This window comes from Ptiloglossa arizonensis, chromosome 7 (assembly GCF_051014685.1).
Source record: "Ptiloglossa arizonensis isolate GNS036 chromosome 7, iyPtiAriz1_principal, whole genome shotgun sequence".
Classification (NCBI taxonomy): Eukaryota; Metazoa; Arthropoda; class Insecta; order Hymenoptera; family Colletidae; genus Ptiloglossa; species Ptiloglossa arizonensis.
In genome coordinates this window covers 16,268,638-16,293,374 of record NC_135054.1, presented here as the reverse complement: position 1 = coordinate 16,293,374, position 24,737 = coordinate 16,268,638, and the positions used below count along the sequence as shown (strand labels likewise).

Here is a 24,737-nt window from a genome sequence, read left to right as displayed (position 1 = left end):
TCCTATCCATTCACCGAAGCGAGGTAGAGTACCATTATACAATAACCACGTACTTCTAGTAATAAGGATACTTCATCCGGTAGCTATAGCACGTGATCTGGTAAAACATTGTAATAAGACGCTTCTGTTAATCCTTTAGACAAGGTTAAAAGACCTATTACATTTTCCAGGATCGTTTGTAGTTAAATATTGATACGAAATTGGCGATAATGCTGCGAATAAACAATGGCGCGAGAGTATTATTAAAAGACGTAGATAGTTTGAGGAAAAATTCTGATCGAGATGTACGTTTATATGAAATCCTTCCTTACGGGTCATAAACCTGTTCTTGCTTATGGATTAATACCGACCACGTATTAAGAAATACCTATTACGAAAGAAAATGACGACCTTATATTCAATAATTCTAGAGAGAATAATTAGTAATATCCCCTATAATCCATTAAGTATTTATGTGTAAATCCTTTTTAACAGCATCCACTTATCTCGTTATTAGGTGTTCGAGCTTTATCGTAGAAATTTAGTTGTTCTTCGATACCGACTGAATTAATAATAAATAATCGGCACACAGCTTTAGCAATTATCGATTGTAATTTGGATGCTTGATTCAATTATAGCGATTAATATCAAATATCAACCAAACGATCTGTGCTTACAGCTTTCATTTGCAACAAATATAGTTAAGTGTACTCTATTATACACCATTGAAATCGTCGATATAAATTCAGAGCGTAATAGAATAAATAGATTGCTTGTTCCTGCGTTAAATCTATAAAGGTAAGTCAATCAATCGTAGCAATGGATTTCTTTTTCTTATTCTGCACAGATATATAAAACGTGAAAGTATTATATATGTACAATTTTGTATAAACGATGATCTAAAAAAATATTTTGGCTACGACGTTAATCGTTTATCTTCCTCAATTCCGATATAAATGACTTACTGGAACGATATCAGAAGGAATTTGCCGATCACGATCATCTACACGGAAACAACTGGATATCACGGACAGTTACATTAATTAGGACCGGATGGATGAGTCGGGTTCGAGTGAGTGACCTTTATTCAGGATACAATACTACCTCGTTGGAAGTATGATTGACGCGTATAGGCAGTGGCATTTCGTACAATTATCTGTATTTTTCTTCAAATGTTTCGATTAAGATCTATCTACTATTTGAACGACAATTAGTGATTGCAGAAGAAATAACCAAGTAATACTGATTGCATAGAAAATTAAAACAAACTAACGTAACGTATATTTATTTGTTTGTATAAAACATAATAATGAATCACGTAAAAGCAATATGTTACAATTTTCTAACTGTAGAAATTATTATTGTGTTTTATACTTCGTTAGATTCGATTTTTCGAACAAAATTACCATCTTTTCCGTATAATTGAACCCGAGTGAACCTAATTCACGTTCAATTATCTGAATAATGCTGTAGTGTCGTTGTAGAAGTTAGAAGAGTTCCAAATGTTAGCCATTGTTTCATTATCTACAAAAATTGTATCAATTAGCATCCTAAAAGATGTACAGGCTTTCGTTAAAAATTAGAAAAAGACATTCTCACGACAGTATATTTATAGAAAACAATTTTTAGGTCAGGTTGTACAGTGTGATTGAAATTAAAAGCAGTAAATATTCATAGCGTTGTCCTTTCATTGAAATCTACAGATCTCAATACTGAAATTATTTAACAAACAGATAAACTTTAATCCCCCTGAAGCCCCATTTATACGAAACCAATGATATACCCACAGTTTGTCATTAATTATTACTCAGTATGATCGTGCACGTTTACGAATTACCGTTTCAGAAAGAATTTCATTATGATTGCCTGACAATATGTTTTCGGTTAAATAATTGATGATTATATATTTGTTATTGCGTATTAAATGATGACAGATTACATTTGGCATTCAATTTTTACGAGTCTACGAAGTATCGAATTCATTTCAAATCGTTTAAACGTCGACATTTAAACAGAAAATTCTTCGAAATAAAAAATGTCGTAGATTAAATATTTTTACTTTCTAGTTCGAAAATAACGAAGAACAAATTAGACGTGTATTGATACGCGTAAATAAAATGATAATAACAATAAGTTCTGTCTCGCGTGACAATCTTTTTTCTTCAAATATACGTTACGAGTTTTCGAGCACAGGGCACGAAGAATTAAGTACTTCGGAGGATCGCTACGTGTAGCTAAGTCGTTGACAATTTATTTCGACAACTTTTTTCTTCAAATCCTTCCAGGAAATCTTTCTACCAGAACACCCAGAGGCACGTTCAGTCAAAATATCGGTCGGAGCAGTTTGTATTTCCATACGACGGAACACGAAAGCATCCGCGATCTCGCGCAGCCCGATTCTGCATCAGCGGACAAATATCGCGCTTAAAGCGAGTCTCGCACTTGCTTGATGACTGACGCTTCCGCCAAGCTTCCCGGTAATGTTCGTTTCTTGCTACAGGTGAAGGAGCCTACCTGAATCTCACGGAAGCAGCGCTAAGATGTAAGTTAATTTGTCATTCTGCTTACACCTTTATGCTATCTCACCCTCCTTCGTGAATCCCTAATATCTCGTTCGTTATGCAAACGACAAAAAAAAAAAGAAAGAAAAACCGCAATCTCGAGGTAACCCGCGAACATCGTTCGGTAATAATCGTGGAGGAACGTCTTGCTATAGCTGCATTAGTTTCTCTTTATCAATTAACTTTCTATTGAATTTATTTAATTTTCCCGAACTAACCAGTTTATTCAATATAGACATTCCGTTGCACGCATACGTATCAATTTCAACGAGAAGAAATCGAGCTCGAGAGCTTCTCAACTTTTTATTCGTAGGTTGGAGTGATTTGTGAGAAGATAATTCACAAAATATGGAACGGTACCGTGTACACGTGCGTATAGCGAAATCGATTGATTTTAATGGTTCGATTCTTTGCGCGAAGAGAAATCGAAATATCATTTACCATTTTGTAATCGGAAGCTTCGTTGTTGAGACACGAGTAGCTTAAGTTTATCGACGAGTCTCCCGGTACGCGCCACTTGGAGTATTTATTCGTTGAGAGCAAGTGACTCGGGCCCGGCGCGTGCTATATAATGTAGAGGAGGCACGATTCTCGAACGGCTGTTCTCTGCTCTTTTTTATCGAAGGTGAGAGCGGTATGGGATTAGAGCGAGTCAGAGGTACTGAAAGTGAACGACGAGAAATGGTACGAAGCGGGCGAAGCATTATTGCACGCGAGGAACGGATTTATCAGGCGTCCGAAAGACAAAATATCAATACTTTGTCCGTCTCGTACCATTTCTCGTTCGCTTTCAATCTTTCTGACTCACTCTCATTTCATTTCGTTCTCCCCTTTACAGGACAGGGTAAATCAGAAACGGTGGGGAGAACGCTCGGCTCTTAGCGTGTAGGTGAACGCGGTTCAACGTAGGGACCCCTTCCAACTGTTCCTTCCTCGGACAGCGTAATTACGCTAAAGAGGCAGCCATGAAAAGGCAGCGTTGTAAGGAAGCTCACAGATGCTAAGTACAACGTATGTGTTAATGTTCAGGAGGGAATGGAAGAATCCCAGAGGTTTTACGTGAGGTGGCTCGGACAGCATTGGTGTAAGCCAAATTCAACTCTCAACGAATAAGAGATACAAAATGCGAGATTTCTCGGGAAATATTGATTTTTTTAAACACCGTACACCCGATGATACTTTTTCACGTAAAATATTCCGAGAGATTGATACCAGTGAAGAGAGATATGCGATGGAAAAGTACATTTGTATCTTTCGAACGCACCGTTGCACTTAGGAGAAAAGTAGAAAATTCGATATTGTCGTCTCGTTCGACTTCTCGAGTGGCAATCACTCTTGCGACATTAATATAAAAAATTTGCACAACTTGAGTCAACGTAACTTTTATCTTCGTATGAGCTCGCGTTTCCTTCATTATTATTATTTGTATAAAATGAACTCGTACAACGCATCGATCATCTCGTTAATTAATTACGTTCTCACCGTTATGTTTATCACCGTTCGAAAAAAATATAAGAAAATCGCACACTCCATCGATCGTGCGCGAAGAATAAGTGCTCGCAAGAGTTTTCAATCGGAAACAATGGATAGCACAATATTTATCCAAGCATTACCATTGGTTGCGTAACCTCTCCCGAAGAAAGTTCGACGTCTGCAGATTCTCGAACACACATTCGCGTTTAAATCAATCCTCGCGTATTCGTTTCCCCGATGACCTAGAAACGAAGGTCAAAGCATCGACGAAGCGAAGAGTGCGTTCGTGATTCGTTCCAGGGGGGCTGTCGAATAAAAATATTTCCCCACGCGCATTATCCGAACCATATCTCGGTAACCTCGAAACATTTATCGAATTTTAATTATGGCCCGTGTACGGAATATCGACGCATTCGTGTTCGTTCGTTCGAATTTCGACCACGTTTCGGGAACTCCGTACCTCGTCGCGTGGTCTCCCGTTTCCTTTTCCTTTTTCTTATTTTTCTTTCCACCGTTTTTTCAGAAAAAACTTTCGCGGATCGTACGTTTCGTTTTTGTTTGTTTCTTCTTTTTTTGTTCAGGGCGTTGCAATTGATTACAACGTTTAGCCGGTAAACCGCGGGGATCGAAGCGGGCCACTCGTGCACGCGCAGACACGGTCGCACATGTGTACTGCGGGCTGTAGCGTTTCCTATACATACGTAGACATCGGGGGCGAGGGAAAAATTTCGGTGGCCCCAGATGCGGCCGTCCGATCGAACTTTAACGTCGTTTGCAAGCGGCTTCCCTGGCCGCTTCGCCGCATTCTCACGTTCCATTGCGAACTGTCGAAACTGTCGAATCGCGGACAAAGGGCGGTATAATGCGAAAGTTAGAAACAGAGAGGAGGCGAACGGTGCATGCGCAAGGGGGATGTGCATCGCTCGCGCGATACGACACAACGGAAGTTCTTCGACCGTATAATATTCCACGTGCGAGTTGTCACTTCGCGACCGCATTTCAGTGACTAATGAGCGCTTTTGAAAGCACATTAGGTACTGTCAGATACACGCTCAGCCGGTATGTACCTCTTGCGGAGGGGATCCCTGGATACGTGCACGTACACGTCCCGGCGAATAGGTGACACCATGTACGCGTACTTATCATCATTGTGTACGGAGGATATGCGTGCATATAAAGGGGGCGATGGCAGCCACCAGACGCGTATCGGGAATCGAGAACGTTTCGGGTCAATTAAAAATAAGAACCGGTGGTCCAGCGATCGGTGCCGAGGGAACCGGGAACACGTGTATCGTGTACCGTGTACCGTAGCTCGTGAAATATATTTTCCGCAATTAGAGAATCGAGACTCGGGGTTTATGAAACTGGATCAACACCGAGCCACTGAAAGAGAACGGAGTTTCACGCTCGGGCTGCCATTAGAGTTCATTTTTCGTTTACGAGCTACCGCGACACAGGGACAATTTTAACATTTCTTTTAGAGAAATTCAATTTCTGACGGAGTGTTATTTCATTATTTCGTTGTTCTTCTTTCTGTAAATTATCAATATAATTTACAAATAAACAAACAACAAGAGTCTCGTGAATGGGGATGGTGAATGGTAATGGATGTTTCTTAACCTAAACGATAAATGACACTTTTTCTAGGTTTCTCAGGATGTTGTCTAAAATATTGAAGAAAGAAATCGTATCGAGTCAGCGATCCGACTGTTTTGTAAAAATAAATTTATGATTTTAACAGCTGCGGAGATTTAGAAGTGAAAGAATTATACTCGACGCGTTTCGAGAATTATGAATAAAAAACCTGTCCTTTTAAATATTTCCAAGCTTTAATATTTCTATCGCCGGGTGCGGTTGTTTCGGTGAAAATGACTAAATATTAAAACACTGTTCTCGCAGACGTATATTCCGATTAGGTGCTTCGTCCCTGTCGATGTGTAATAAGGGAATAAAAAGTTACTCGTCTGGACACGTTTCGCACACTTCTACAATTTCATAATTTGTAAAGGACGTCCACTAGTTGGAAAGTACGAGTGGAGAACGTCGAATGCAAACGATGGCTTATTCACAATGTCGGTTGTTTTTTTTTAAACGTAGGGAAAAGTGGAACAAAGAATAAAGTATAGCGCAGATTTGTCTTTTTCGTGCGAAAGAGTCTTTCGTTTCATGGTAGATAAAGGTTTTCCCGGAATAGAGGCGTTGTATTTGGAACTTTTAAAAGAAACGGTTACTGCCTTCTTAGATCTTTGCTACTTGTCCAGAAAAGTCTTCAAATAACAGCCTGTTTCACGGAGGCTTGCCAGTCGGCCACCAAAGGAACCTTTTTCGCTCGATAACAATGTCAAGTTGAAGAATGACTGTACGAGAAAAAGAAACACGTTTAGAATATTTCCGAAAACACTCGTTACCGTTGAAATTAATGCAATTTCACTTCATAGAAAGGAAATTATGGAAAACTAAAGGAAAGCTTCAAAGGCACGTAAACGGAGAGTAGAAAACAAATTTTTATTAAATCGAAGAAAATGTAAGCGTAATTTGTTCGAATCTTCTAAAAGGATGTTCGTTTATTTTGCAATTTTGAAAATCATATTCTATTCAAGAAATGATACTCGTGTTGTCTTGTCCAGGGTGAAATTCATAGTATTGCAGAGATTACTATCATATCGTCATTAGGAAGTGACTATTAGAGTAATACCCGCTTTCAAGTGATACAATTGGAACGTCAGTTCGATATATCGATCTTGAGCTCGGGCCGAGTCTCGTGTGTACTAACGAGTAAAGTGAATGGGATACGTCGAGAGTGAGCGAGATAAAAAAAACAGCGAGCGAATCTCGCGTTACATGCACATTGAATAAATATAAATATAAACAGTAGTAGGAATGATTTTCTTCCTCGTATCTAGTGTAAAAATTATCATTCGAAAGCTGGAATTACTATACTTGGAATAATAAAATACTTACCTGTGATCTTCGTCCAATTTACGGTGAAAATGTAGTAAATGGAATTTACATTTAATGTAAATATAGCATACTCTGAATGCTATCGCATTATAAATACTAACGTAATATTAATACGAATAGAGAAACCCGCAGCGGACCATAATGTGTAAAAAAAAAAATTTTATCAATCTTCTACATTCACATTGTTACATTATTAATATTCGTTATAATTAGATCCGTTCGTTAAGTTTGTATTGGACAAAACCGTTGTAAAAAGTATTAGAATTTTCGAATTTTAAATTATCGGCACTGACGATATTAAGAATAAGAATTTGAGAAATTTTTTTAATAGATTTAGTAGATTTTTAATAGAATTACATATTAAACGTATTAAAATAATTCAAGCATCGCGAAAAAAAAAAAGAAATTGACGTTCCTCTCAACGAATAAATTAATATCCAGGTATTATACGTGTAGAATGATTCGTTCGTAAAGAATTAATTTGGTAAAGCGTATATGAAATTATGAAATATTCGTCTCTGTATAGAGATAGGCGCGCAGTGTGGAATTGGTCGAGACATACGGAATTAATTAAAAAATGTATTGCATTTGAAAAAATATAACAAGGAAACATTTAATATATATTTACATGTGCGAACAGTGTATACAACGTTCCTGTTGAAATTAAACATAGATCGTGGATAGAACAAAAACGTTAGTTTATAATCATATCGTGTGCATCCATGGAAAAAGAATTAAGTAACAAGATGGACGCGATCAATTTACCCTTAACAGCTGCCACGGTATTAGATTACATAAAAGATAAAGACATTTGGTAATACTTATTGATTCGTACAACAAAATGTGAACGTCGAATAAGAAATAAGAAGATTAAAGGAAACGGATAACAATATAGATTGCATCGTTGTTGGATTACATTTTTCGAAATCGTGTCTTTATCAAAAAAAAAAAAAAAAAAAAAAAAAAAGAGACGGGAAATATTGAATCGTACGAAACGTTTATGTTTAATTAGGCACATCGATAGTAAAATTACAAAAATTGTATTGTATCCAAGAGTATAGTCATGACTTATAGCTTACGGAAATTTATAGACTAAAAATAATATCTTGTACGATAAAGAAATATTAATTGAAATGATCCAATTCTCATACACCGTTACCATATGTAGCTACTACAACTTATATCCGCTGAACACATGTTTTTGTTTCTTCAGCGCCTATATAACTTACATTAAACGACGAACAAAGGACTCTAAAAAATTGAAACTTCAAAGTTCTGTTAAAACACGAGCCGATTAATACGAATTGAATACGTTAAAGGAAGCGATTACCAGGATCATTATGTATATACTTGTGTTGTGTGCTTGCACACAATTAACGATAATCCGAATTAACAACTATACGTATCAAAAATATGAGAAACTATACAAATTGGCATTTCGCGTTTTGATGGCAGTCGATGCCACGAATTTCTTTACTTACGTTTAGAGCCCTTCGATCCCAGCACTATACTTATAGAAAGCATTCGCTCGTAATTATTGTGCTGTTACGACGACCGAATTGTTTTCAGTCGAGTGCGCAAATTAATAAAGCACGAGTAACATGTAAAAGGTACGTTCAAAAGAGTATTCAATGTAGAAAAATAACCACGAAACGCAACTTACGAGCTTTCGAATACGCTGAATTTATTGACAATTTCGAGAAACTAATCCGTACAAAAATTTCACGCAGGACCCATAATGTTATTTAAGATACGCCCTGGTTGACACGATCTGCTGGATAAAGTATTAATTCCAGAAAAAGAAACAAGCCAAGTTTCCAACCGATACGATAAACATTTAAATCGAAGTTTTGTAATTTGTCAAGTTGACTCTAACCCCTTATCGTTCTGAACGATTTGTGAGAAAATTTATGTTGAACAAATACAATGATCTATAACGACATAACTTTCGAATAACTATAAGTGTGAACATTGTTATATTCGGAACGTAACATTCCGTCAACGTAAATTTTCGTACTTTTGATTTCATCGTTGTTCCTTCCAAATAATAGACAAAGCAACTGTAAAGTTACCAATAAAACAATTCGAGATGAGCTTGGAAATGTACAAAAGAAGCTGAATAATCAAATCGTTTGAAATAAAAAAAAAAATATATATATATATCGATTAGTCCAGTAGCGAGAAAAATAATATTACAAAAAGAATAGTCAGTCTATAGTCTCTGTGAGTTTATTGAAACAGATTCAGTAATGTATCGAAATAGACTTTCTGGGTCAATTGAAAGTGACGATAATCAAAACATGACGAAAGTCTGAGGGAATTGTTCACGGTTGACGGGGCACTGTGAACGTCCGCCCAGTTTCATTGACTAGTAAATATACGACTTTTGCAACGAGCTTACATCACGTTGCCCAAACACACACACGAGAAAGTTCGAAAGAAAGTGGAAAGGCGAATCAATTTTAATAGAAGAGCTATAAATTCGAATATTAGAGAGAGGGAACAACGAAGAATCGTTATTTTCTCGAAACGATCCAACCGCGAGAACAGGCCCATATCGAAAAGAATAAAAAAAAAATTTACCATAAACATTATATACACGTATCTCCAGCAGACGGTGATTTTGTACGAATCGTTTCTCCGCGCTATTAATAAACGCCAGCAGTTCTCGGAAGATTGAAAATTGTTCGACACGAAATGGCTCGTAGACAATAGCCGAATGTCTAACATTACCGTAACAAAAACGATGTTCGGCACAATGTAACACGTTACTCGATTCGTGTCGTTGACCAACTAAATCTTGTACAATGCAGTTTACTCGGTATCGTTATTAAAATTCTGCGTTCAACGAGTACATCCACTCCCACACCTACGATCAGACTTACGAACGAACGAGTAGACTCGATCTCGCGGTTGTTTCAACAACGAACAAACATTTTGCTCCGTGACTTCGCTCGAACAGAGATTTTTAAACTAACTTCTACCTCTAGCGTACGAGAAACGCTGCGCGCGACCTGAGATTGATCATTAACGCGGGACAAGCTATAGACTAGCGAAAATTTAGTTCAACGCAGCGGGAGCAAATCTCGTCAACGGATTTCGCGAAGTGGCGGGTTGGAAACAAATTACGAGTAAAGTATTTTATATTTCGCAACGCGGTGCGATCGAGCCTACTCGACACAGACGATTGAAACACGAAAAAAAAAAAAACAGTCTCTTATATGTAGAGGGAGCGTGTTCAGCAGGGCCGTCTTAACGCATAAACACGCTGAGCAGTTGTTCTGGAGCCCCACGAGCCTGGGGGGTGTTCCAAGGCACCGAGTATAAACCTTTTCCTGTACATATTTCTTTAATCATCGGATAATAATTTTACCGCGAGTATCGACAAACGTGTTTCGTTTCATCGATCGTTTGCATTCATATTTCTGCGAAGTAGCGTGCAAGGACCCCGATGCATCATTTTAATCGGGGAGCTACGATGCTACTACGACGGCCCTGGTTTCTAGTTGAATCTCAAAAGAGTAACTACGATCATTTGTTCAACCTCTCGCGGTGAGAAGCGGTCGTCGCGCGCCGGGTACGTGCTATCTTACAAAAATCTTTACAACCTTGGAGCAACAATCGGTGCACATTTTATGTACAATGTTCCCCACCGCGATCGAATATTCGTCGTCATGGTGCGACCGTGACCCCCCCGTCCCTCTTCCCCGACCGTTTCCCGATTTTCGTTATCCTGCAACCGACGCGACCCTTTGCGAAGTCACCGCGGCGCGTAAACTCGCATTTGCATTTTTTTCAGTTCCGTAAACGTCCACCTCGGCATAAACGAACGTGTTGACCTTCGTGCGTGAAACAATCGTCTGTTTCGGGATCGTCCTATCAAACATGGTCGCCCCAGACCGTTGCCGTTTTTGCTCTGTCCACTGACGCGAGGTAGGCGCAGTGAGGATGCCAAGAAACTGCCGTCACCACAGCTCTGCAAGAAACAGTGTAACAAATTAATTGGATTACCCAATTCAGTGTTATTGATGTCGATCGACCGATGATAACGACATGCGCAAGCTCGTTTCATAAATCATTGCGTACTTCGTAGTGCGAACTTTTCATAGAACGTACGGGCAAGTAAATAGAACGATACACGTGCAAACTGGTAAGACGTCGATCAATTTTTCAAATGTTCAATCCTCCATCGTTCTTTGATGGAAAGTTAAGGGGGGTTATCGTCACTTCGATGGACCGAAGAGTACGGTTGTTTTTAGAAACTGTTTTCGAAGGCAGAAATGCATAGATATTTGATCAAGATTAATTTTACACTATTTAAATATAAACTTACACTCTTGTTCCCGAAAACAACTTTCAAATCTTATTTCTCAATTCGATGAAATACGGTAACCCCTTAAGAAAGATAATCGATATTTATAGATTGAGAATCGATTTAAGTAAAGACAGAAATACATTGTTTAGAAATAAATAGCTTCGAATAAATATGACAATAAAAGAAAAAAAGAATGTATACAAATGAAAAAATTCTATGCCCTTGTGTTTCTTCGTTGTAACGCTTTTGTACATATTCAATATCGTGCATTCGATCAATCATTACGTTCAGTGTTGAAATTGCAAAATATTTTACTTCTTGCAGAATTTAATTTGTCCGTTAATTGGTTTTATTTATTAATATTATTTAATGGACAACCAGCATTCGATGAATTTGTGCGTATATTGGACATCTTAAAACATTACATATCGTAAAATCCGTTGTATTTATTTTCAATATATATTATTGTTGTTTATATAATTTTTAAGTATTTTTGCCGATTGCATGTAAATACTTAAATAATGCATCGATTTATTAAAATAACAATACCGATAGCATTCTCGCGTGCAAAATAATTTCAAGAGAGATTAAAATTACTTGAAATAAAAATAAATTCTCGCATATTTGAAGCATAAAATGTACAATTTCGAAGGCTAAGTGTACCCGTTTATGAAATGTTGAAAGCGTTGACTTTGAGCAAATGTTACCGTTTGTTTCACATAATGGTTATTGGTTAACTAGGTCGATCTTTGTTTCGTGTTAAAAAATTAATTATATTTGCCGCGATTAGTTGCTTTCAATGTTAAATGAGATTGGTACTCGAGCTTGCCCGATGTAAATGCACTTAGCTCTTGGCAGTTAACCCAAGCAAATATATTCAAAAGCTAATTGAAATGTATTACTACGTACAGAAGTCGTTTCAAATTCTGACTTATGTTTTCTAAATTATCGCGCGTCCTACTTCTCCAATAAAGATTTTCACATTCAAGCACGATCTAGAGCGGAAGGTTTTGAAAAACCTATCAAATTGTAAAATGACACAGTTGGAACGGTTTATCGAATATTGAAATGTCCATGTCCACTTTGTGGGCACGAGGTAGGCTTCTAGGCAGCCTGTGCAGCACCGATGCATGGTCATCGTAATTCAAGGAATACGACTCAAGTTACCAGAATTCGCTAGAGTTCCCTTACAGACATACTTCAATGTGAGTTTACGATACGTCAATCGCTATCGAGAGATTCAAAGAGACTCCAAAGATAACAAGTTCTGAGCAGAACTTGCAGAACTCCCAACTATAGCTGAACGTAAATACAAGTATCACGATAATTGTGTACGGAAATCCTTGATCCCCAAAACAGAAATTAATCACCTCCGGATCGTAAATCTGGTTACTCACGAATCCTCGATAGTTATTGGTAAACTATATTTATTTTTCAAGTCGTGTGTTTCAAAATTTTAGGAACATATATCGATACCATCAACAATAGTGAAATTTACGAACTTAAATTGTACAACTATAGCGAACAACGTACCCTTTCTGAACATTTCTTTATCTACTGGATAAATTTACCAGATTCTATCCGTTCGACGCTATTGCGAAATTTCAAAGAGAACTTTTGCTATCATCGAGATGAATGAAGAAAAAGAAAGTGGTCGAGTTAAACGGAACGGCACGTACAACTGTGGTAATCAACATACTCTTTCTTGACATTTCTTAAATTGCTCAATTAATTTACCAGATCTCATCTATTCAGTACCGTGTCAAGATTGCAGAGATAGTTTTTAGCACCATCAAGAGGAATGGAGAGAGGCAAGGTGGGTACGTTAAGTAGATTATCTTGTACAACTGAAGCAATCAACATCTCTTCTGTTAGCATTTCTTGAATTGCTCAATTAATTTACCAGATCTCGTCTCTTCGGTGCTGTCCGAAAATTTCCGAAACAGTTTTTGATACCATCGACAATAACAAAAGGTGGTCGAGTTAAATGGAACACCCTGTCATCGATCCTTTCGTAGAATTTCTCGAACCACTTCCTTGGATCTCGTTCGTTCGTTTTCGACAGCCAAAAGAAACACGAAACGGAAAAACGATGCTGCCGAGACACCGTCCGGGCGTTATAAAATCACAAGTACACTTCTCGTTAAAGCTAGGTACAGTAATGAATTTTTTTTTCGGCTCGTTACCAAGACACGCCCAGCAACAAGTAGCAACAGGGTCAAGAACGAGTCACCAGGTACCAGGTTCGTGTTACTGCGAGCCGAGGTCAGATTGTATTTTCAGATTTTAACGACCCGGTCGAATCGCCGTGACCACCGGTTAACTGTACAGAAAACCACCAGTTTCCTATAATTACGCAGCGTGTATAGCCCCCCGTACGCAAACTACGCGGCAGTCGGTGGAAATGACACAGAGAACTCCTTGAGACGTACTCGAGTGGTACGAATTTTGAAACCGTTGTCTCGGCTGCTGGAACACCGGTAGCTGATGCCCACTTAACACAAAGAACGAGAGAAAAGGTACCCCCAGTCTGTTTCATTGTTCTTCCTCTTTTTGCCAGTTCTGTCCACTTATGTGCGCCCCCTCCTTGCGCCCCGCTTAATTTACGACCTCGCTATACCCTCCTGCGCCGATTATACACGCTCGCTCGTCGTGGATTCGCGTCTGAGACGACACGCAAGTGTGTCCGATGTGGTTGATTTGAATTGGCCACGGCATCCTTTGCGGCCGGTCATACCGTTTTCTCGTTTCTGTCGCGTCTACGCCGTGATGAGCGGCAAACACGCGTTAGAGAGTTGTTGCAGTTCTGTTAACCCGACAATGTGAATCAACGTAACGCGACAAGAGACACGCTCTTAATTAGCGCGACTTAATATCATTACCTTCGTGCTCGTGTCCCGTGAAACGGGAGAATATGGAAAAAGGTTTGGTTTAATAGCTCCACTTCCACGATCAGGTTTGCCCGATGCGAGGAGCAATGGAACTACCAGATATAACTCAACCGGTTAAATAATTGGAAATGTCCCATCTACTTCCAATGGTCATATTATTTATTTTCAATAGTATGAGAGAACACCTGATAGCTAAGTTACAGGCCCAGGAGCCTAGGTTATAGTCCTGTCCTCGATACTCGCTCTTTCGTTCCTTCAGAAATCTTGGCAATTCTCTTGAGTTGTGCAAGGAATTGTGTCAAGTCGATGGGACAGTTTCAATTTACGAGTGTGTATTTCCATGTACGCATCGAAAGTTGAGAAACTGAATCAAAATGTCGTAACTTTGCTGGATGTTGGGTCCATCCTTACTGCTTTCGTTTCTATACGGGTTTTGTTGAACCGTTCGAGTTGTATAAAGAACCACGTTGTGTCTCACAGGGTATTTTGTATCTAAGTGCAAATGAAAACTTTTGGAACGAACGTACTGTTTGAACACAGTCCTAATGTTCTAATTTTGATACAGGTCGAGATGTATTTTACATCTCTATGATGTTTTTGCTCCTTCAGGGATTTTAATTGATATTCTAAGCTATGTAAAGAATAATGTCTTACAGAGTATTTTCAATCTGAAAGTGTACATTTGTAGATACACATCGAAAAATTATATGGATACTTTCGGAATGAATCTGTTGTTACAATGTAGACCTAAGTGTCGTATTTTGATACCTTCGGAGAAAAACGACTGTAAAGACGGTAGTAAGGTTTAATCCTGGAAGACAAGAGACTGATGGAAGGATCAGGTGGTTAGGAAAGATTAACAACGCTGTTTCTCCTTTTTCTCGCGTTTCATCGAATTTATATCATCGACGCGGTGGCACATGCACTAGAATCCACCAAGTCTATGCGACCTAATTTCGTAGTAGTAACCATAGTGTAACACCTCTGTTGTTTATGTTAGGTAACACTGTCAAAAGTTACGGCACAAAGATTTGTAGTCGTCGACGAACTACTCCATCCTCATTATCCGCCAATTTGATGACATAAATTCAAGACGGTGCAAAGAAAAGAAAGAACCGCGAAAAGCAGGTTTTCTCGAAAGCAGGTTGTCAGACGTTAACCACATTTCTTTGCTCCAGGTCACGTGTATAGCTTTTTGGAGTGCAGTGCATTGAGTGCACTGGTCAGACCCTGCTGGGCGCATCAAGGACGTCAGGAGACCCTATGTGGCGCTGTAATAAGTGACGAAAAACACATTTCACGTCTTGCGTCTTGAAGTGTATTGCTTTACCACTCGAGTGTGTCTAACTACCTTACAATTTCCTTCTGTCTAGCGTAGAACAACATTTTGTTAAAGTTTCTTCGTTTGCAGCTATCGAAACTATAGACTTTAGGTTCATTTTTAAAGAAGTTAACATGTGCGACAAAAAATGGTACCACTTGATACTTTTCGTTGACAGTTTTGTCAAAATCATTTATAATTCCTCATAGTACAACCCATCCGATATCTTCGATAGGTTACCGACTGAGTCAACGATTTTTAAGAAATTAACTTAGAGAAAGAAACGTTGAGAAAATTTTTGCGTATATTTGCACATTCAGTCGCCTCTATTGTGCTATCCAAAAAGCATGTAATTTCATTCAAGAATTTACTTTCCACACCTTCGTACACAAAGAAATTATCATCGTCGAATTTCGTTCTTTTTTGTACAGTGAAAATTCGATTGAAAAAAAATGTCCTTTGATATCGTGGGATCAAGGATTTGCAACGGTTAGTAAATCACCCGGTACATGAACATCTGCGACGGCTCAAATCGCTTTCGCTAAAGATTCCATTTGAATGTGGAAATATTACACAGTGGCACGTAATTTTCTGGTTCAGGAGGCTTCGCTTGTGTAGCAAAAGGTCTATAAAACCTGAATTCCCAAGGGTGATTCACAGGGTTCCGTGGAATCGTAAAAGGGTGTTTCTATGCGAGGACAAACGTGCTGAAATGACATACCTTTCGCTTCTCGGGTAAAACTGCGCGGAGATCGCGCCTCGAGAAACAGACGTAAACCAGCTGTCTATTTTGGAATACTATAAAGGTCAAGTACAATCGGTGTGAACGATGCGCCAAAGAAAAATTAGATCCGTGAAAATGTGATTAAAAAGTTTGCCCGGTACTTGGCCTGCATCCCTCGCGAATAATCAAATGGTATCCGACGTTTTTGAGAAATCACTTTTAAAATCGGTTTGATGCTACAGGAACTCCAAACACGTGAATAACGTTTCGGTAAAATTTAACTCGATCTTATTTCAATCGCTCACTTTCTCCCAATAGTTGAATTCAATGATCGCAAACGATATTTCACACATTTGTTAATTTTTATTTTGCAATCTTCCCCTGCGAACCATATTTATTCGCTACAACACACAGCCATAGGAGAAGTTAAAGTATTCTTAAAATATTCACGAATTCAGAAAGCTGCTTCGGTAGAATTTCGTTTTAAGGGTTCCATTCTTTGTAGAGCTGAAGTAGGTAGATGTAGTAGATGTAAAGTTTCAACTTCAGGTTCGAGTGTATCGTCGTCACATAGCACATTATGCAGGCAGCATGCTGCCAATACAATTTTGTCTGCCATTTTTGGTTGTACTTTTAGGTAATTTGAAAAGACTCTTCAGCCAGTCACTGGAATACCGAATGCATTTTTTTTTACAAATCGCCCGGTTTGCGACAGTCGTACAATTCAAGTCTCATAACTGAAGATGTCGACCATAAGAACGAAATAAATACCTCCTCAACGAAAATGCTTCGTATCCTAAATTTACATACGGTTACGGTTCGTTATTCTTCATAATTGAAGAATTCGATTATAAATTTCGTTTCCAATTTTGTTCCAAAAGTTTATTAACGCGATATTAATATGTTTCTACCTCAAGTGTCGTGCTACGCGAATTTTTAACATTGATTTTCGCTAAAATGAAGTCTCGATTATGTTAAAAGAGTTTTATCCAGTGAAAATGCACTTTAAATATAATAAACCAGCAGAGAAATAAAAAAAATTGGTAAATCCGTGCTTCATTGTGGGGAAAGAAAACGAAAGCGGAGGGTAACGAACTATGATGAAAATTTATCGTCGACGAGAGTTAAATGTACAATAGTAAAGAAAACGACCAGTATTGTCTTAAAAATGCAACGCGGTGCATCTTAAAGAGTTCGTTGCTATCGTGAACGTATGTAAAATAGCACGAATCCAAGATAAGATGCAATTCTATGAAATAATCATGCTCGCGCGAATGTGAAAACTGGTGATCTGAAAAGTGAAAAATCTAGCACGGAGAACGAAGGAAAGTGGTTCGCTAATTGGATACCATTTAACGAATGATAATTTTTCACGTTGATTACTTCGAGAACGTATATTCCGGTCAATTTTAATAATCGAAATTTTGCTGTATTATTAATCTATTCGTATTTTTTAACCGTGCACGGGCAAACGAAGTGGAGCACATCGAGCGTTGAACGAAGAACAAAAACTATTAATAATTTCATACCTGCTCGGCGAGAATTTGCAATTAATTACATTCGCGCAACACGATGTGAAAACGAGTGCGATAAAATAGTCGCGTATCCTTTCCGAGTGTTTTTATAATTGCTCGAGCTTGTCGAACAACTGCTGGCAACGAACGTTAAATTCAAGGAGTTACTTCGAACACTGTATCCGGAAACTCTAAACAGTTCACCGGTGAGACGTACCCCTTACTGGACTGGCCCGATAAAAATGATCACACCTTTGAATATAATTTGCTTTCGCACGCTCGTAATCTCTATCGCGGAGTTTTCACAATTACAGTCAATCGGAACGGGGATAAAAATCAGCCCGTAGCCGTGGAAAAGCGTTTCCCGTACAGTAATACGTTCCGATGTACACACAATATCCCAGGGATGTTGTGTGTGCACGTTTCACACATATTTACTCTTACCAGAGGGACAAATAAAACGAAACAGACCGAACGAGAAATCGGAAGAGACTAATAAATACAACTCGGCAAAAAGTCCCCGAGAAAAGCGCGCGCTCGTGCGCGAGTAAACTGCGGATAATTGGAAGAGCGAAGTTACCAGAAATAAGGATAAATGTTTACGAATCGCCGATCGAATGCGGCGAAAGAAAACCGAGCGGTTCGATGAACGTGGGGTGAAAATGTGGAAAGACAAAGACCGCGTGTGCGTAGACAATTGACCGATATGCGTACCGGTACGTAAACTTTATTTCTGACGAAAAAACACGAGTGTGTATAGGTTTGGAACAACAACAGGGGGAGAGAAAAAGTGTTCGCCAGAAACGTTACGTCGCGACGACCTCCCGGCGAGACCGGCGACCACTGTCGCTGCCGCGGGCATCGCTACCAACCATGACAACGACCATATTTTTCAAAGTGTCCCGTTCTGTATCCGGAATACCTTTGCGAACAACCACCTACGTGGTGTATATTGCCGAGCGTGATAAAGAAGACCCTATCCGTTTTTGCCGAAGGAGCGTGGAAATAAGCTTTTTCGAACGGTATTTCCAACCGTTACTTTTCCTGCCCCATGGCTACCCCCTTTGTTTCTCTCTCCCTTTTCGTTGCATTGCATTTCGATTGGTCGTTCGTGTTTTTACTCGTTGCTGTGTGAACGCGTTGGGATTTCGTGAGAAAAAGGTGGCGCGAATGAAAAGGCAAAGAGATCCGCCCAGGGAGAACACTCTGCGGAGAAATAACTCAACGGCTTGTCCCATAGTATTCTAATCTTCGCGAAATAGACACCCGGGCCCGGGAATCGACGAAACGATGTTGATTGAAACGCTTGGGGTTTCCCGAACGACGATTCCAACGTATTTTAGATCTCGATCACCGGATGGAAAGATGAGAATTGTATAATTGAAGTCGACGAGACGAAGAATGGAAGAGGTCTATTAGATTAGATATTTTTGTATTATCTGGAAATACAAGAAATGTGTGAGAAATGTATAAAAGCGTTCTATGCGTGATTCAATTGAAAATTTGGAAATGGATTTTGAGAACGTTGGAATTTTGGAACGTTGGATTTTGTGTACGTTGGTTTTTTGAAACGTTGGAATTTGGAACGTTGAAATTCGAAAACTCTGGAAACGTGTTTCCCGAAAAATGACATTTTGTGTCACGTTGCTAGTGGTCTTCGGTAAGTAAAGATACAGATACAGCAACAAGTTAAATAAGGATTTTGAACTCTGACGTCAATGCTATCAGATGGCAATCGCTAGCCAGGTTGCAGTTAGGTCTCATCCTTACTATTCACACGTTCACACTTAGGCCACTTCCTCGGAGACTTTGTTTAAATTCTTAAGCTACAATTAAACCTTCCGTTGCGTTCATGAAAATTTACATGAATGTATTCGCACAAAAGATAAATAAAACATACAGCGATCGATTCGCGATGTTTATTCGACTGGATAGTTCAATTTTTCTTTGTTTATTATGAAATATTTAATTCTACAACTGAAATTCCAATTTTTATTCAACGGGTGAAAGATCGGAAAAATGTTTATTACAAATTTCAATTTAAATAAAAATTCTGCCTATCTCTGCTTCGGATTATCTACACTCCATTGAAATCGTGTTTTTTTATTATTTGAACTATCAGAATATTTTATATCTACGTATACCGATTATTATTATAAATTAGATTAGTTCACCTGTCATAAATAGTGTGTTAATTTTTAAAATTGTCGTTGCGCATCATACGGTAATTGAATACGTGCTATTTATAAATGTTATAAAACTGGAGCTCGTTTATAATTTTATCTTATGAATAAGGGTCGCGAGTGAATAAAGTTTAAGATGCGTTAATATAGTCCAATGTTTTTCAAACTTTTCAAGCCACGACCCATTGGAAAGATTACATTTCATATCGTGACCCGGTGTACGTATTTATCAAATATTATTCCATCCGCATGTCGTAACACAACATTGACAAATACTCCACAATGAACAATATCGAAATAAAAATAATAAAAAATTGTCTGCGATACAATGAATACATCAGGTCGTAGAACACTCATACTTGCTGAACTCTCGTATTTATTTTTCTTTAATACGATTAATAAACTTAAATAAAAAAAAAAAATAGGAGAATACAAAAATGTGCTTGCTCGTTTATAAGTGGATTCCATCCAATAATATACACGTAATCTGTTGCACGATCTATTAGTTCCCTTTGTCTTTTATCGTGCCAGTGTTAAAATTTCTATTAAATTTTTTCTACTTAATAACGATTTTCTTAAAATCATTCCACGTGGAAAAGCATTTTCGTCCGGCGCTTTTATAACTGACAGGATTAACGCATAAACGCCAATTTAAACCGATACTTTGTCAAGATCAGTAGCAAATGGTTAGAGTAGAAGCGAAGAAGGAGATACCGAACGAAACCCATGAGAAGGGGCTGCAAGTGGATTTGGAATTTCACCTTGGGGCGATGGATTATGCGAAGCATAAGGATTCTAACAAAAAGGATATTGTCGGAGGAAGATCACTCAAGGAAAGGAAAGCTCCGGTGAAACAGCGGCTGGCTATTATGTCGCGTAAGTGCATCTTGTTTATTCTCTTGTACGCGAAGTAATTAAAACAATTATTCTTCGCGCTGATGGCACAGTACCGGATGAAACGGATAATGGAGAACGATGATAAAAATATCCGTACAGGTTCGGTCGAGTTGTTGCGTGAAAATTTAAATTCGGAAATAACCAAAAATCGGATCAGCCCCACGATTCGTTATTCGATAAGAATTATATCGTAGATCTTCGCCGTTTTAATGAATAAATCAAAGATTAAAAAGGGACAATGGTTATCGCGGAGCAATATCGTCAGTGACACGACTACGCTTTCAGAATTCTATTGCAAAACTCTAAGAGCACGATCTCGTTGCCAATTAATTGAATACGATATTCGTACGGAGGTTTGATATTACGAAATAAAACAATTTCGCGAAAATAAATTGGCACGGGTTAAGTTCGGAAAGTTCGCGCCGGGATATTTGGAGCATATAATAATTGTTTATTTCGAATAACGTATAAAACCGCGGGAATAAATTTAACGGGAAATTTGTATGCAAACGGGGTTAGATGCATTGAATTCAATAAGCAGGGTGAAGTGTCGTTTAAAATTCGAACGAATAAAAAACGTGGCGCGAGAGTCAAATATTAAAAAAGGCCTCGTTGCACCGCGAAAGCCAATGTAATCTTGTAGTCTTACGAACGTTTCTTTTTTTTTCTCTCTTTTTTTTTTTTGGGTGCAGCCATTCATCATTTTTTATAGTCACCAGTTAGTCGTTAATTTATGGCCATTTATTCACTAAAATTTGCACGATAAATGGACCATTACTCGCTGAATATATTTCTGTAAAACTTGATAGACTCCGTATCAGGCACCTCAATTTACGTAAACGATGTAACAAGCGGTAATAACTTGTTGTTGATAACATCGAGCATCTCCCTGCACGTTTCTGCACTTATAAATATTTTCGATTTTCATATTATGGAAAATGTGAGTTATTACCGTCGGCGGTCAACGCGAATCTCATACGCGGACGCTAATTATTAACCTCGATGATTTACGCGCAATAGTCAAGACGCATATTAAATCCGGGGATTGAAAAATACGAGATTTATCGCGTCGCAATATTATCGGCGCAGTGTTTTATAGGCATTACGGGAACTGATTTAACGGACAGCAGCTGATCAATTTACTCTTTGGCAATGCATCTTTTATCGTACTTAACAGCTGCTTTGTAATATGTCAGTGCAAAATGATGAGCACCACCTGTTGACACAGACGACGTAGGCGATACCTTCGGGCGATAAATTTGCAGAAGCGCTAAAATGAGGATTTTAACGTAACTAACCGCAAGATGTAATCATTCACTGTGTGAGAACACGTTGCCGCGACTACGGAGACACGCTCCGGGGATTCATGGGAAAAGCTACGCAGTATAATTGGTTCAAATGTAATTTTCTGAATGTTTACTCGCGACGTTTCTTAAAAATATTCTACACAAAGTGTGCAGCTGTTCGATTTTAAATGGAATACGTAACACAAACGTCGAATATTCATTTCTGAATGCTGTACCTGGAACTTTTCGGACTCTATTTTTTAAATCGACTCTATATGTCTAAGTGAGTATGTAATTTAACGAAAAGAAAATATAGTAGAGCTCTAAAGTTCAATTATTGCAGTATACGTGCAGAGAAACTTCTGTTGTCGAAACAACGAAGTTTTGTTAATCGTTGTTAATTAATCGAAGCTGATTCTAAAAGATCGATGCGGACAGGATTATTATAATTAATTATAATACAGTTGCGCGACATGTGAAATTATTAATGTTAATATTACCGGTAGTACTAAGCTATGTAAGTCTGTATAAGGTGCGTTAAAATTTATGGTTCAAAGTTTGGGTACTTGCTCGCTAAAATAAGTACGAACGCGTTACTAAATATTGATCTAAAATTTAATAGTTTCCCAGTTACAAGATATTATCGTTAAGAAAATTATTAATTCATATTCACTGACTGTTTTATTGATTTTTACGAGTATATACACTCAAAGTTTGCACCATAAATTTTACCATGACTTGTACAAAGATAAAAGACAAAAGGTATCAGAATCCAGAATCCTTGAACAATGTTTTCATTAATTTTAATAAATTAATGCGAATCTAACGATTCTTTTGCAATATTCAAACACAATCTCATTTGTAGATAACTATCCAACGAGATTTTAAGTAACAAATTGTGACAGCATCGTATACCAAGTCTACATTGATACAAAAATTATTATTAGTATATTCATAGTACTCTTAGATCAGACCTGCAGTGGCATCGAACTCGATTGTACGATCAAGGCCATTTCCTCGACTATTTTCCAATCACGCCAGTCACGACTTCTATTTTTGCGCTATTGTTTCACTGTTCGAGGATCGGAGAAAGTGTACTCGTGAGCTTGCAAGAAGGAACTAGTAGTGAGGTATCCAAGTAATATGGCGGAGATAACCCCTGAGTGGTCTTGAGCGACCAGTTGATTTCGACCCATTTATAGTATCCGGTACTTTGCGTACAGGATGAAGCAAATCATATGGCTGTAGACTGGACCAAGGATGGGCTTCCTTGTGTCTTCCTTATCTAGTTACCGCGTCCCAGGTCCTGCATACAGGGTAGGTAATCTGCAACAGCTCTTCACTACCACCACTGTCTCTATTCTGTCTTCCTACACAATTTGTGAACACATAATCTACATCGAGTCTTCCATTTGTGAATTTTCACTTTCAATTTCATCTCCATCGCCAACTACCCACACTGTCAACACGTTGATACCGAGAACACTGATCGTGGTCTTAAGAGGTCTATATAATTGAACGGAACTTAACTTTCGTCGATTCTCAACCGACACTTTGTTTTTTGTTCAATTAAGAATACAAGTAAAAAGTAACTCGTGGTCCCTAGAGTCCAAAAATGTCTGTTAACGCGCTCGCCATCTCTGTAAGCAGAAATGAGCTTTCTGGGTAGCAATAGCACTCCTGAGAGAAAGCTGTTGTAATCCATATATGGGTCAGGACATATTGGATGTGTTAACTGGGATAAATACCATTCTCTGAAATCGTAATACTTTTGAAAATGTAAAAGAGAACACGTGTAATTGTGTAACAAAGTTGCGCACAGAATTTTACCTTACTTTATGATTTTACAATTGTTCGAAGAGTCTAGTCCTTCAAGGTGGTCACGGAAAAAGATCAAAATCTCTGTAGTAACGGATTTACGTCGTGCTTTTACTTATATCGATTTGTTCGCGAGCACTCAAGACGAAAATGATTATTGTATTAAATGCTTAATTAACTGTCGCATTTGTAGCAACAGGTAGACCCATAATTACGGAACAAGCAGTAACATGCAAATTCCTCGAGCCAACTTTCGTGGCGCGCTGTTTAAATCCCAGGCGGCCGGGTACGTGTCAACATATACAGTCGCACAAAAGAAACACACCTACACACACATGTATACACACCGTAGTATCGGACACTATGTATTAGAATACAGTTTAAGAATTTTCGAAGATATTGGAATCGCGTAAAATTTGTTCACTTTCGTTCACAGACACGTTCTATAATATATAATTTTGTTACATAATTTGTCAATATTAATTTTTATAGAAGATAAAAAATATTGTAGAAGATATTCCGTAATTTAACGAGTTAATACCATCCGAAAATAACTTAAAAGCTTTATATAAATATATCCTATTTGTCCTACTTATGAAATATAACGAATTTCGTGCTATCCGATTACCTTCATGAAAGTTCAAAATGACCATCTTGTATTTCCAGATAAGCTGGTATACATCATTGATACGGTTCCCCTCTCAATGGTGAAACGATCGTACGAAAGATGTCAAGTATTATTTCTAAATGGTACTCTTGTTTACGAAACAAAGCAATTCACTGTGCTTCGCAGAAGAAAAAGTCCGCTCGGTTA

At 38.2% G+C, this 24,737-nt stretch overlaps 1 protein-coding gene and 1 long non-coding RNA gene across 2 annotated transcripts in view; one reads left to right on the top strand and one right to left on the bottom strand.

Annotated features, from left to right (window-relative positions):
- The first annotated feature begins 328 nt into the window (after positions 1-328).
- LOC143149064 (uncharacterized) lies at positions 329-10,942 on the top strand. Its single transcript, XR_012992680.1, has 3 exons — positions 329-1,051; positions 2,265-2,521; positions 10,774-10,942. It is a non-coding gene; the product is annotated as an uncharacterized LOC143149064 (long non-coding RNA).
- Positions 7,565-24,737, bottom strand: part of LOC143149062 (autophagy-related protein 16-1-like) — a 51,847-nt gene continuing 34,674 nt past the window's right edge. The window contains exon 5 of the mRNA XM_076316104.1: positions 7,565-10,950. Coding sequence (XP_076172219.1) covers positions 10,854-10,950 — 97 coding nt within the window. The 3' untranslated portion in view covers positions 7,565-10,853. The remainder of the gene's footprint in view (positions 10,951-24,737) is intronic.